General features: G+C 36.4%; 1 protein-coding gene and 3 non-coding genes across 4 annotated transcripts; 2 read left to right on the plus strand and 2 right to left on the minus strand.

Moving 5' to 3' along the window:
• Positions 1-2,013: 2,013 nt before the first annotated feature.
• Positions 2,014-2,131, minus strand: LOC147859819 (U5 spliceosomal RNA). The gene has a single exon (XR_015530291.1). It is a non-coding gene; the product is annotated as a U5 spliceosomal RNA (small nuclear RNA).
• A 2,393-nt stretch (positions 2,132-4,524) lies between these two features.
• Positions 4,525-4,645, plus strand: LOC147859820 (U5 spliceosomal RNA). The gene has a single exon (XR_015530293.1). It is a non-coding gene; the product is annotated as a U5 spliceosomal RNA (small nuclear RNA).
• Positions 4,646-5,278: 633 nt separating this feature from the next.
• On the minus strand, positions 5,279-5,397 carry LOC147859821 (U5 spliceosomal RNA). Its single transcript, XR_015530292.1, has one exon. It is a non-coding gene; the product is annotated as a U5 spliceosomal RNA (small nuclear RNA).
• Positions 5,398-7,034: 1,637 nt separating this feature from the next.
• Positions 7,035-11,996, plus strand: LOC147859822 (annexin D5-like). Its single transcript, XM_087324311.1, has 6 exons — positions 7,035-7,227; positions 7,764-7,909; positions 9,074-9,292; positions 9,398-9,613; positions 9,698-9,787; positions 11,548-11,996. The coding sequence occupies exons 1-6, from the start codon at positions 7,152-7,154 to the stop codon at positions 11,800-11,802; spliced, it is 1,002 nt and encodes a 333-aa protein (XP_087180437.1). The 5' UTR covers positions 7,035-7,151; the 3' UTR covers positions 11,803-11,996.
• Positions 11,997-14,831: the final 2,835 nt, after the last annotated feature.

Here is a 14,831-nt window from a genome sequence, read left to right on the forward strand (position 1 = left end):
CCTCATCAAGATCCCCATGCAAGAAAGCAATCTTTACATACATGAGTAGATCGTCTCACTAGTTGCTGAACCGGAGTTGGAATGTTCTTAGGTTGTACACATGTGTCATCCTTTTGAACATCCTCATATGGGTGAACATATGTAGGACTACCTAGCATAGGTGTTGGATTATTCTTTTGCACACTAATAGAGGGTGTAACATCTTGAAACACCACTATCCTCACTTCCACATTCTTAATTGGCTGCTTATGCATAATCTTGTCATTGAAAATGACATCATCGCTTCTTACTATAGTGTGTGTTCAGGGTCCCATGAGCGATATCCAAACTGACCATCTATACCATAGCCAAGAAAAATACATTTTTTTGCTTTTGAAATCTAGTTTTTACCTTAACTGTTTTGGAACATGAGCATATGCTTCACATCCAAACACTCTAAGATGATCATGTTGAGGGGGTTTTCCAGTCCACAACTCTTGTGCCACTTTCAAGCCTTTGGCAGTACTAGGTGATAAATTAATCACATGAACAACAATTAGAACTGCTTCTGCCCAAAAACCTTGTGGAAGGTTTGCATGATGCAACATAGAAACAACTCTGTCCTGGATGGTTCTACTCATTCTTTCTACTACACCATTTTGTACAAGAGTGTAGGGGGTAGTGTACTCTCTACGAATGCCTCTAGACTCGCAAAAAATCCTAAACTCATTAGAGATATACTCACCTCCATTATCGGAACGTAAAGCCTTAAGCTTTATTCCTTTTTCAGCTTCAGCCACGAGGCACCATTCTCCAACCTAGCTACTACAATCTTCCAAGCTCCACAATAGGGTTTCCCAACGCTCGGATACCACTGTTGTAAGTCGGTGGAGCAGAAAACTGCAGTTCTTCTCAAGGGTATGAATGCAAAGACAAAAAAAATGGAGAGTTTTTCTCAAGGGTATGAATGCAGAGACAGAAAAATGGAGAGGAAAAACTCGGATAGAAGGCAAAAAACACATAAACGATGGCTGCAATAGTTCTGCCTATACTCAGCAGAGATTCTCACCCTATAGCTAGAAAAGAAAAAATAAAGCAAAACAAGAGCACAGGCCATTTTTGGTCTTTTCACATTGTTATAGAGTGGCCTTGTTAGAAGGATGTACACGTTTCCACTGCATATTTTTTATGAACTGAAGAATACCTAGGATGGATTCTTGAGTTTTTACTGCGAAATAAGAAATCTTTTGTGAGGCTTTACGAAAATTTCGATTATTGTTGACCACAAAAATCTATGATCTCAGATGGTCAGAAAGATCTGCTATTGAAACTGTGGTAATGGAAGATAGATGAAAGTTCCCTGATCGAACTAAATGAAAACAAAGACCTGAGTAAAGACAATAAAGAACACAAAAGAAAAGCTTGCCGATCCTCTACTAGCCACAGACAAGGGACGGAAAAATCTGAATTTAGCACAAGTTTCTTTCTACTTCTCAAAAAACGAATGGCAGGATATTTATACTATACATGTAAATGTTTCTTTCATGAAAACAGTTAAATTGATTCAGAAAAAACAAGTTATCAGAAGGTAATTTAGAAAAAAGAAACTGGTTCTTGAATGCAGTAGTTCATCGTATGTATAAGCTATATGGTTTATCAATTGCAACCCGATGGATGAACATGATTCACAACTTTTTAACTTCAACATGACATTTTGCCGAGAGGGAGATGATGAGGTGTTGCGGCAGCAGATTGCATTCGCAAATCTTCAGGGAACTTGGTTGAAGGTTGTGTTTAGAGATATATGAAATTGCTCATACTGACACTAATGTTAAGGGTAAGGTGAGCCTGCCTACAGTCGATTAAGCAAACATTAAAGGAGGAACTGGCTTGAAATGGCATGGATCAAAGCTTCAAAATAACATTAGATAAACAGACGCGAGCTTCATCAGTTTGAAAAATCGGCTACTACAAAAGACAAACTTTCTATTTGCTTTTATTCGCATTTGCAGGTGGGAAGCTCCGCCTATGATGATAGAGAGAGCTTCCCCGGTTTAAAAATTAGGGTTAGGGCGATTGAGGTAGGAGGAGCACACGGTATTCTTTAGTAAAAGGCGAAAGAATAATTCGCTCTGTGCTCAACCCACGCCATCCCGATGAAGTGTAATTGCAGCTCTGATTTGGTTTTTATAGAGTACCTGCATTTTCTTTTTGCATGTGGGATATGTCTAACAACAAACATGAGAGACGTGCAGAGAACCATGATAGTTCATTTACAAAGTTGAAGGAGAGAACCATGATGGCTCATTTACAAAGTTAACGGATGATGGGTGTCAATTACAATTACGAGAACAATTCCCTAAAATCCATCGAGAGTGTATTGAGTATAATTGTGAGATTAAGTTCCTTGATTGGATGTGTTACATGGCTTATTGATCCATTTTTGTAATCCTCTTCTCTGGAGTCTGAACATACAAAATGCGCAGCTATGACGAATGAATGTGTTGCAATTTGAGAGAGAGAGAGAGAGAGAGATCATGAAGATTGCACAAAGTGTTGTCGAGCACAGAAAACATACAAAAATCCTCTTCTCTGGAGTCTGAACATACAAAATGCGCAGCTATGACGAATGAATGTGTTGCAATTTGAGAGAGAGAGAGAGAGAGAGATCATGAAGATTGCACAAAGTGTTGTCGAGCACAGAAAACATACAAAAATCCTCTTCTCTGGAGTCTGAACATACAAAATGCGCAGCTATGACGAATGAATGTGTTGCAATTTGAGAGAGAGAGAGAGAGAGAGATCATGAAGATTGCACAAAGTGTTGTCGAGCACAGAAAACATACATTGGCGATCAACTATAACGATTGTTTTGAGGTATAAATCCATTGGCCATCAATCACTAAGAATGCCCAATGTTGACATGGGTGGGGATAATGGCTGTTTTTATCCAACATGGTATAGAAAAGGTGGTCGTGGACCTTGGCTACGATAGTAAAATATCACTTTAGCCATTTGAGCATATAGGCAGAATTTCCATTTCCATTTTACTAAAAAATATTGTGTTCTTTCCCTACACAAATGCCCTAGTCCTAATGTTTTAAATTGTGGAATCTCATATTTCATTAGGTAGAGTTTCCCACATTACAAATACAAGAAACACAAAATGTATTTCTATTTGTAATTGCTCTTGTATTGATGCTTCTTTAATTCTTATTTTGGGTTGATTTCCAAACAATTGAGCTCTTATTATGCTAGAATGTAGAATTAACAAGCCTTTCGGGGACCCCCAATGATCATGTGTGCATGTCTTGAGGGTGTAGAATAAACCGGCATTTTTGAGATAACAAGGGATAATGTGTCTTTACATCTATTTTTAAACCAAAAATAAAGACACATCAAGATCAATATGTATCTATCTTTTCGAGAGCACAAAGGATTTAAATTTTGCATATTTTATTTGTTAAGAACACAACATATTAATATTTGTGCTAATGTAGATCCCTCTAGTAATGCAACATTTGTTGTAGAAAAGAACGATGTAATATATGTGGTGTATTATGTATATCACAAAAAACTAGGAAAAACGGTATGCATGGAAGTGTTTCTTTAGGTACATATATACATAATATCAAATGATTCTAACTATGAATTTGTTGATGAGGGTATAATGTATTTGAAGATGCTTGAGAATAATTGTATTCGAGATATAGGATATGAATAATCATTAGGGATATAATACTTGTCAAAATGCAAGCTTGATAGGAAGAGAGATGAGGGTGAGTTATCATTCAAGAGGAAGAAGTTAATCAAAAGGGGGAGAAAAAACACAATTTATTTTGGGTTTCTCATATGTTATGGTATCCAAGTTGTATGGTCTCAAAGAACACATGATGTTTTTATCTTTGCTCTTTAAATTTTGAACACATATTTTTGTGATGATTTAGAACATCAATTTTAGTCTTCAACAAGTTGGAAAAGATTGTGAATGCCATGAAAGTGAGTCTAAAGGATTTCTTTCTTCAATCAACTTAATATTGTGTAGCTAGGTGTGGTTTCGAGGTCAATGTTTTCTTCTTAAATGGAATATCTTAGTATATTCATTTTTCATATGCGAATGAACACAAGGTTAATAAATATTGACGGCGTGAATTTGATCGGTGCATTCACTCCCTTTATTTGTTAAGGATGATGCAAATGCAGAATAAGCAGGCATTCCTTCCAACACACACTATAAATTTACAAGAAGATTGGTTACTTCAATAAACGATATTGTGCTCTATGATGTTCATCGGGCAAAGCTTGAAAAACCAAAGAGCAATCTTGAACAAGAAAACAGTAGGGAATAAGAGGGAGTGACATGAGTTAGGCATGGCACGACATTCATTGGTGATGTGAAGAAGAAATGGGCAACTATCTTTGCTCATGAACCATGAGGTCTCTCTCTCTCACACACACACAAGTTTGTTGATTCATATCCCACATACAAAAGCAAATTGTTGCTGCTCTATAAAAATCACATCAGTCGCAGTGAGCTTCATCGGGATGGTGTGGGTTGAGCATAGAGGAAACTATTCTTTCGCCTTTTACTAAAGAATACCATGTGCTCCTCCTACCTCAAACGCCCTAACCCTAATTTTTTGGAGGGGAATCTCTCGCGAGGTTCCACATACAAATCAACAACAAAAGATTGAATTATATACATAGTTAAGTATGTACTTCTTTAAGTATGTACTTCATTTTAGCAAATCAATTTATCGCCATTTAGTTTCTGCTTGTTATATATTAACCATGAAAGAAATCCGATTACCCAATTTCTCGCCATTATCCGATACATGAGAACCCAATCCATCATATAATCATATCGGCCTAGCACCAAAAAAGAAACCAAGACCGAGCATTTAGATGTTCTCCTTTAGAATTTTTACAAAGCCCTTTGTAACACACACTCATCAACAAACTAATAAATGCATACTTTTCAAGTGATTAACACAAACTTTCTTCGCTTTATTAGAGGATTTGAAGGTGGGACGCTCTATTTGAAGTCAAGACATTAATTATGCAACATATGATGATAGAAAATGTGCAAACCTTATAAATGTAGAATTAACTTTCCTGGGTTTACTAGAGGATTTGTAGGGTGTCAAGGTCTCTTATTTGGTGACAGATTTCAATAATGCTTTAATATGATGCTTGCAAAACAGTAGAGACTCACAATACAAATTTTCAACCAACAAGATGAATTTCTTGGCTTTTATTATGAGCATTACCATTTGGAAGGAGGGAAGCTCAATCTGACAATAGAAAGAGTTTCCTTGTTCAAAAAATTAGGGTTAGGGCGTTTGAGGTAGGAGGAGCACACGATATTCTTTAGTAAAAGGCGAAAGAATAGTTCGCATTGTGCTCAACCCAAGCCATCCCAATGACGAAAGGTAAGTGAACGAATTAGTTATATTTATAAGCCAAGAGTTCCAGTGTATTGTGCACGTGGGATACATACACGATAATAGTGCGGCCATTTAGTTAGTATTCACACCCTAAGAATGTTCATAGTTCAATGCCAACGTCTGTTTTGATAAGAACGATTCAAGGGTAGGTTCACCAACCATCTCCATGTTCATTTGTTTTTAGAGTTTACGATTTACGGTTTATGTATCAATAAATCACAACACCCATCCATCCATCTTCGAATCCTTTGTCCTGTGTACGGATCAAGTGAGGAAAGAATAGAGATATTGCGTCAGCAATGTAGCACACGCAATAACGAAGAATTGCCTTCCAATTATACATAGAACGTTACACATACACACACGCAATCCATTTTAGTAAGGGTAGTGTTGTCCTCTTGAGTGATGCCATCATCCTTCAACGTTTAGGATTTGCTGCTAACAAATATGCTATTCATCATCTCACTTACTTCGTGCAAATATTCCAAGGGGCTTGGTGCGTTCACGTCTTCTTGAAAGTGTATGTTGTTTCTAATAACATTTTGATGATATGGGTTGCATGCGTGTGAATCTAATGATAACTTCTGAATGCCACCTCTATCACATTCAAACACGATAAACAATGTTCAAATCATACCCAATATAACGATTAAATTTATTGGCGATGGTATATAAATGATGCATTATAAGGGCTCTATTTTCTCCGTTAGTTTAGCTACTTCATCTTTAATGGCTAAAGGAATCACATGCAGATTGATTTCCATGACTTGCATAGGGATTATGTTCATGTTATCATTGATGAAGTATGGTTGTATGCATCGTGTTATCAACAAATACACACATGTTTATGGATTGTAGAACCCACTAGGAGTAAAGGGGTGCCATCATACAACTTTTTTGTCATACCAAAGACAAAAAAACAACAAATATGTTTTTGTATTACAACTTCACGATGTGAGAGAGTTGCTTCCTTACCAAGGACAACTGGACCAAGGTGGGAATTGGGTTGGGGTAGGTGGGGCCTAACAAAGAGAATGCCCCCTTGGGCTCCTCAAGGTTGAAAACTTGAACCATGATGATACAATGTCAACCCTACCAAAAGAATAAGTCTTCAGATTTTCACACTCTACACATGCACACACACACACACACACACACACACACCAAACCAAACCGTTTAAGCCTTAAACTAGCTTGAGAGTTTTCAAACTTGAATCGAATCGGTTCCTATATTAGTTAAGGCTGAAATGCCCTAAATGGTTCGGTTCGACTTGAGCCTTGCCAAGCCAAGCTTGAGAGTTTTCAAACTTGAACCGAACCGATTACTAAACTATAAGCCTAAAATGGTTTGGACAAACCGGTTTGACCCTAAATGGTTCGGTTCGGTTTGAGCATTGCCAAGCCGAGCTCAAACCAGTTAAGGAGGTTGAAGCTTGAACCAAGCCGAACCAAACCTACAAACCGTTTAAAAACGGTTTAACGGCTTGGTTAAAGCTTGAGCCGAGCCATTGTTGAGCTTGAACCGAGCCATTGTTGGCTCCTACACACACATACATACATGCATACCTATCTATCCATCTACCTCTCTCTTTGTCTACAAGACTACATTATATACTCATGTATTTCATGACAGGACGCGGAAGAGAATGAGCGAATGAATCCAATCTGACTAGACGAACAGAGAGTGAGAGAGAGAGCGAGCGAGCGAGCGAGAGAGACCGATATATGTCAACTGTGATTGTACCTGATCGGGTGCCTGAAGCTAACGAAGATTGCATAGTGCTTCGCGAAGCCTTTGCAGGTAAAGGAAAGGATGATCAATGTGTGTGTATGTATGTACACATCTAAATGTGTATATTACATATATGCATGCATATATATGTTGATGTATCTTCTGTATACATTTATATAGAGATGGAGCTTGATCCGAGAATATATACACACACACATCTATACATGTGTGTGTGTGTGTGTGTGTGTGTGTGTGTATAACATATATGCATATATGTGTTTGCGTATGTTCTATATACGTATACACAGAGATGGAGGTTGATCCGAGAATATATATGTGTGTTAAAGAAGATGGAGCTTGATAAGGGAAATTCATAAATACAGATATTATATTCACGGGATCAATCTCCAATCCTATATGTATGAATGTATCCTCAGAAGACTTCGTCTGTATATATGTATGTCTGTATTTTAGAATTTAAGTGACATCGCTGAATATTTGTATGTATACAGTATGTATGCTCAGAAGGTATGTATGTATTTATGTAAGTCTGTGTATGTAGAAGTGACATATTTTGAAGGGTTTTCTTTGCTTGTTTTTGCAAGATATTGGATGTGACAAGCAGGCCGTGATTGATGTGGTCTGTCACAGAAATCAGGAGCAGCGTAGCAGAATACGCCGCATATACCAATCGAAATATGAAGAAAACCTTCTCCGACGGCTGAAATCAGAGCTTCATGGATACCTTGAGGTTTGTTACTTCCTTTAATATTTTTATCCTAACACCGATCAGTGTTTGGGAAAAATCTCTTCACTAATAGACCAACTTTTCTTTTCTGTATGAATAAAACACAGGCATCATGCGATAATATTGCCATTTATGAGACTTTAGCAAGAAAATTTATATATTTCTGTTGGTGTATGTTCTTTTCATAATATATTTCCAACCTGCAAGTTGAATTTGGCTCCCTTTATAGAGATTCCAACCATCAAAGTTATAACATCATTCCATCCATGAAGTAAGGAGAATATCCCACACATTCGTATGGATCAAGTAGAAATTCTATACCTTTCCTTCCAATTTCTGCCCGTTCATAAATATTTCCAATCTACAAGCATAATGAGGGAAGGCCACAGATTCGTAGAAATTTCAAAATTTTTTGATTGGAAAGTTCAAAATTTCTTTTCATAAATGGAATAATAAGAAAATATCATGATAGTTTCTAGAATCTAATAAGGAATTGGTATTTTTGTGCTGGTTTTTGTTTCATTTACAAGTAATTTCAATGGTAAATTCAGAAATTTGACCTGAGTTTTTGTGAGTGGGCCAGAATGCTGGCTTTGATTGATTAATCTGAAGTGCACTAAATTTCCCGCTAACTAAATGTCTATTTCTGGTCTTATACCACATTATATCTGTTTCAACACACATATATACCTTATATAACTGCATAGTATTTATGCATGTACAAACCAGCTCATATTATACACATACATAATATGAGTTTTTTTGTACATGGGTAAATACTACGAGAATCTGGTTTTATCTTGAGAGAAATGTATAATGTTCTAAGTGGTTTAAGGATAAAGAATTTCCTTACTTATAATACAGTTTGAACAAGTATTACCTTGAAAACATGTTTAAGTGCATTTTCTTTTGATGCATTTGAATGCTGGGCTCCAGTAAATCACATTCTTTTGAAAGTATCAGGTTTAATCAGTTTGTAGACAGAAGTTTTATGGTAATGGAACGCTGCTGTCTACTTTGGTTAACAAGTTTTGCTGATAGTATTTGTTCACATGTGTGACATATTAGGAATCCAGACCTGGGGATTAATGCATCATAGACATGGTTGTAGTTATGAAGTGGCGTATGTGCTCTTTAATGATGTCATTTTGGTCATGTTTTATACAGAAAGCAGTTGTGCTTTGGATGTGTGATCCAGCCGAGAGAGATGCCACAATTGTCTATGATGCATTAAAAGGTTTATCTAAAGATACAGCAGCAATTACTGAGGTTCTATATCCACGAACATCATCACAAATTGTGGAGATTATACAGGCATACAATTCTATGTTTGGACAATCTCTAGAGGAGGATATTGCTCTCAAAACAAGCGGTGACAATAAAAAGGTAACTTTTAGACAAAAACTAATTCACCACTTTGCCTTATTGTTCACAACATATGAATATTTTCACAAATTTCAGAGGTTTTAAGAATTTTTTTTCATCATTCAGATTCTGTTAGGGTTTCTACGTCAAGACAGATCAGATGTCTTAGAACCTGACATGTCAATTGCAGAAGCTGATGCCAGAGACCTTGTCAGTGCCTTTGTAAATAGGAATGCTATTGATAGAACTCCGATCATCAGAATTTTCAGCACAAGGAATTCAGTGCAGTTGACAGCTGCATTAGATACTTTAAGGCAAACGTATGGCCATAGTGCTGGGAAGGTGGATTTTCTTTATTATGAACATGAGATCAATATATGTAGAAGATTTCTGTCTCATGGATAGTGGATTTTCTTTTATTATCAGGTTATAAAGCAAACACTGCAAGGCAGTTTTCGAAGTTCTTTGATGGTTGCCATGAAGTATGCAAAAAATTCTGTGAACTACTTTGCAAAGGTAACTAAAGCATGAAAAAGCGATAGAGTTCACTATTTTGATGTGCCCCTTTCCTCTTGCATTATAAGAACTGAACCATTCATGAAACATTTTTGGGTTTTTTGCTATTCTATGTATGTAGTGTTTTTTCATATCTCTATTTATTCTTAAATGTTTTAATTAAAGCTGCTGGAAGATATGTGTTAGCATACTAATAATTTCTGAACGGCTTGCTTGAAAGTCCATAGTACAGCCACTTATGGATTAACAAGTCCATAATACAATGTAGGGAGGCGCCTTAAAATCTCTACATGGCGTTTCCTCTTCTCCCACCTTGACACTATTATAGATATGTTTCTTAATTGGTGACATCTTAAATGTTTGAATTTAAGAATAGCAAATTGCACTAACACAAATCCAACATGTTTTGATGCCTACAAGAAAATGATGGAACACACCTGACCACTTGTTATCAACCCCATGCCATTTAAAGGTAGAAGGGAAATCACTTTCCACCAGTTTTAGTTATGAATTTGAAATAGAATGGAGCTTAGTGAGGCCTCAGCTAGTGCAGATTGCATCTGTACACCCTGTTCCAATCAGGAGATAAAGGATGAGAACTTCTGACACTATGGTGTGAAGCATTCACGGTCATCTGACAATGCTTCTTACCATAAATTACTGATGCACCAAGTTAGCAACACCTACCCCACCTTTTGTGCACATATAAATAATATCTAATTAAGATTAGGAGTGATGTTAAGAAAATTTCATGTGGCTACACATAACACCATCTGCACCATGTAGCGCTCTTTTTGGGTTCATTGGGTTCTTTTCTGGGTAGGACAGGTTCCATGAGGTGTTAATCAATCATGTCTCTCCCTTTCCCATACCACCTTCTTATCACGATAGAGTTGATTCCTAATCTTGTACATGAGATATTTAGATGTATTACTAATTCATGTCATTTTGCCATTTAGACTCGTACATTTTGTTGTGCCAAGCTACCACACAAGCATTCCGCTCTATCTTGCTCTGGGAAAAGGTGTTTCTTGAATCTTAACACATCTGAGTACAGTTATTTTGTTCCCTACTCTACAATTCATATAAGCCCTTTTATAGTTAGATGTTAAATTCATCAAAATTCAGTGGTACCATCTCTACGGATTGTCCCTGTTTCTATGCTGTTTCTGCAATTCTTTCAGAAACTTTGGCTCAATTTTAATGCTAAATTGAGAGTTTGAAATTGTTGTATTTTGTATTCATCAAAATTCTTTCAGAAACTGTTTCTATGCTGTTTGTGCAATTCTTTCAGAAACTTTGGCCCTTTTATAGTCAGATGTTAAATTCATCAAAATTCAGTGGTACCATCTCAACTGATTGTCCCTGTTTCTATGCTGTTTTCTGCAATTCTTTCAGAAACTTTTGGCTCGATTTAAATGTTAAATTGAGAGTTTGAAATTGCTGTATTTTAAAGGTAATTTTTGTATTCAGTTACAGAATTTAATGTTTATCACATAACTCATGGGTAAATTTATACCTATTAACTTGGAAAGTATTTAACATTCTGAACCTGTTCCCATTTTCTGGGAACGTTCTGAGCATCAAAATACTCAAATAGCTTATCTAATGAAGAAAAAGGGGATGAGTTAACAATATAATTTGCTTAAATAGCACATATAATTGGGATTGCTGAAAGAATGCTGAAATGACATTTTTTGCAAGTCATGTAATACAAATAAATCTTGACTTCCTTGATACTGCTGTATTCAAATGAACAGACATTGTACCTGTCAATGAAGGGCCTTGGAACGGATGACTCAACATTGACACGAATAATTGTCAGAAGAGCAGACATTGACATGAGAGATATTAAGGCACATTTCGCTCGCAAGTATGGAAAGTCTTTACAACAAACAATCACTTCGGATACTAGTGGTTATTACAAGACTTTCCTCCTCCTAGTTATTGGAACACAACAACATGAGATCCAATCTGGAAGTCTCATTCATCGGTTAAGTTTAATACGGAAGTAAATGTCACGAAAACTCTCTTATGCAGTCGGAAGCCTAAAATTTTCTTGTGTTCTATATATTCTTTTATATGGTATTCCTGTATAGTTATAAATAATCCGTCTACTTCATGGGTCACATGCAATAGAAGGAAGCATTCTTGTAAGAACTTGAAGCCAGCAGAATTAGTGTATAATTTATTTAATTGATTTCAGTCTTATGCAGTTTTGAATGACAATTGTTGACATGCTATTTGTACATATATACTTCACATTATGGTTTATGCTATGTTGACATGCTATTATTTTGTAACATTTCTTGATCGAACAAACCATCAACAGTTACAGTTGAATAGGTTTGTATGGTCACTTATACTCTGGTTTTACTTTGTTTGTTTTGAGTTGGAGTTTCACCTCACTGCACAAAAGTCTGTTCTAGTAGTATTTGTAGTTTGGATATGAAATACAAATGGAAAAATTAGTGGAAACATTGTTTTGCCTTGTTGCCGTTCAACTCTACAAATGGATGCGATATTGCTACTAATTGATTCCATTCATCCATTTGAGAGTATGTCCGTATGACCTTCTAGGATTGGTGTTATCAACAAGATGAGAAGAGCAACAATGTTAGATGTGCTAAAGAATCATCTAGGAGTTTAGAACTTTTACTTCCTTAATCCTTCATCTCCAAGACATCAGATGTTCTAATTGTTGTTTCTTTGGAAATACATATTTTAGATGGGTAACGTGAGAAGGTTATTTGATGTTGGATTGACATTTTTTCAGATATGTACTATTGGAATGAACTCATAACTAATATAACAAACCTCTAAAAAGTGGATTGAAAGTAGAAGCTATAGAATCTATACCCCATTCAACCATCTTGCATGGAGTCCAAAAACCTAGATTGCACAAATCACCCCTAGGCTATCAACATATCCATACGATTTATGACTATTAATCACTATTGAGAGAGAAACATATACCTCAACTAAGCTTTGGTTGAGGATAATGATCAATACTTCACATTTTGTTCATGGCAATTGCATCAAATGCCTAGAGTTCAGTGTTATATTTCTTATTTCTAGCTTCTTACAAGCCCTCACAACCTCGTGTGCTTGTAATAGACACTCTTTTATCGGGTAATTTTAATACATGGCTATAATGGATGGAATAGATGTGCACTTAGTTAGCTTCTTACTAGCATGCTTGATGGTTAGTTAGTGTGCAACATTTCCAAAGGCAAAGAGAGTAAAGTGCTTGATTGTATACAAACAACTACTTGAAGGCCACTTCGTGGGTGTGCCTGAATGTTCATGACAAAATATAATGAAATAAATGGTCGGACATTGTGTACCTTGAACATATGGAGATTGATGGTAGTGTGGTGTTGACCTAATTTTAGAGGTGCTATATTGCTTGAAGTAAATGGCTTGGGCCATATTACCGATATCACTCGGCCAACTCAATATTTCATTTGGAAGTCAAGAGTATGCATATTCTCCCTTTAAACGTATAAAATACGCAATGGTAGTTATAATCACACCAAAAATACGACTCAAAAGATACCGTATGTATACGCTGAGAATGTATATTCTGCCTTAATTAAAACGTATGAAATACATGCCGGTAAGGTAAAAATAACAAACACTCCAAAACATACGACTCAAACGATACTGTATGTGTGTGTATACGTCTTTCTTAAAAAATACGAAATTCCGTATATACGGTTTTTAGGGGTTCTCTGACGTTTTTCTTCGTCTTCTTCTTCACGGCGCGAAGAGAAGAGAAGAAGCTCTTGTCGTGCAGAGCTCTGCGTTCTCCCAGGTACTTCCCCACTGCGTTCTGTTGCTCATACATATAAGTATTTGTGTCTGTGTGCCTCAGAAAGCTTTGTCACAAAGCTGATGGCTTTAGCAGAACCTTTTCCTGGTCGCTGTTATCAATGATGACTAACAGGTGCAAGAAAGATATATTTCTAAATATTTAGAGGGGTTTTGTGGTATCGGCGAGTTTATAATGATCAATCGATGGTAGAAAGACCTTGAGAAAAACAGATCGATTCGTTGCAATGAATCGTCAGCTTCTTCTTCTTCGCAGAGCGCCATTGTTAATGCTAAACCATGTCAATAAGCATTCACCATTTCCGTCATTATTATTACCATTAGAATCAGAATGCCAAGTCAAAGCATCCTCATTGTATGCATTTCGGCATTTTCATGGCACTCTACTGGCAAATGGAGTCGCATCAAAGCTTAATGAAGCTCAATCCGATGTATCAGAAGAGATTGTAGATCAATCAAGGAAACAAAAAGACAAAATAGAGAAACCAAGAAAACAAGAAGATAATGTTGACACATCAAAACCAGCCGATTTTAATCCTTCCACATTTGATCCTTCAGAGTCACGAAGTATTCCTTCTGAAAAAATTCTTCAAATTGTTGACGAAATTGCAAATTTGACTCTGCTTGAAGCCTCAGATTTATCTTATCTTTTGAAGAAGAAACTTGGTCTTCCTGATTCAGCTATGCCTTATTATGGAGGTATGGGCGGAGGTCAAGGAGGAGGAGGCCCTACTTCTTCTTCTGCTGCTGAAGAAGAAGAGAAAAAACCTGAAAAGACCAACTTTGACATTAGACTCGAGAAATTTGATGCTTCTTCGAAGATCAAAGTTATCAAAGAAGTTCGAACTTTTACTTCTCTCGGATTGAAAGAAGCCAAAGAATTAGTTGAGAAACTTCCAGCAATACTTAAGAAAGGTGTCTTGAAAGAAGAAGCTGATCAAATCATCGAGAAGCTAAAGGCTATTGGAGCTTCGGCTGTTCTAGAGTAGCAACATGGAATCAAGTACTTTGAGAAATCATAAGAGAACCGTAAGCAAGTCTTGAGAGATAAAAAGGGTTTTGGAATGATCGATGATCAAAATTCTGGATTAGGTTAGTAAGACATCATTTAATTGTTGAGGTTTTTCATGGATGCTTTTATGTAACATGTTTTCTACTCATTATGATGATCATTGATGAGTAGTTTTTACTTAGCCTTTCATGTTAGCAG

This window comes from Azolla caroliniana, unplaced genomic scaffold (assembly GCF_043228905.1).
Source record: "Azolla caroliniana isolate FFs.n. ecotype wild unplaced genomic scaffold, voAzoCaro1.0.p SCAF_9, whole genome shotgun sequence".
Taxonomy (NCBI): domain Eukaryota; kingdom Viridiplantae; phylum Streptophyta; class Polypodiopsida; order Salviniales; family Salviniaceae; genus Azolla; species Azolla caroliniana.

Coding starts and splice junctions, on each gene's coding strand:
- LOC147859822 (XM_087324311.1), top strand. CDS start 7,152: ATGTCAACTGTGATTGTACCTGATCGGGTGCCTGAAGCTAACGAAGAT. Junction 7,910..9,073: donor AGCTTCATGGATACCTTGAG/GTTTGTTACTTC, acceptor TGTTTTATACAG/AAAGCAGTTGTGCTTTGGAT. Junction 9,788..11,547: donor CTGTGAACTACTTTGCAAAG/GTAACTAAAGCA, acceptor TCAAATGAACAG/ACATTGTACCTGTCAATGAA.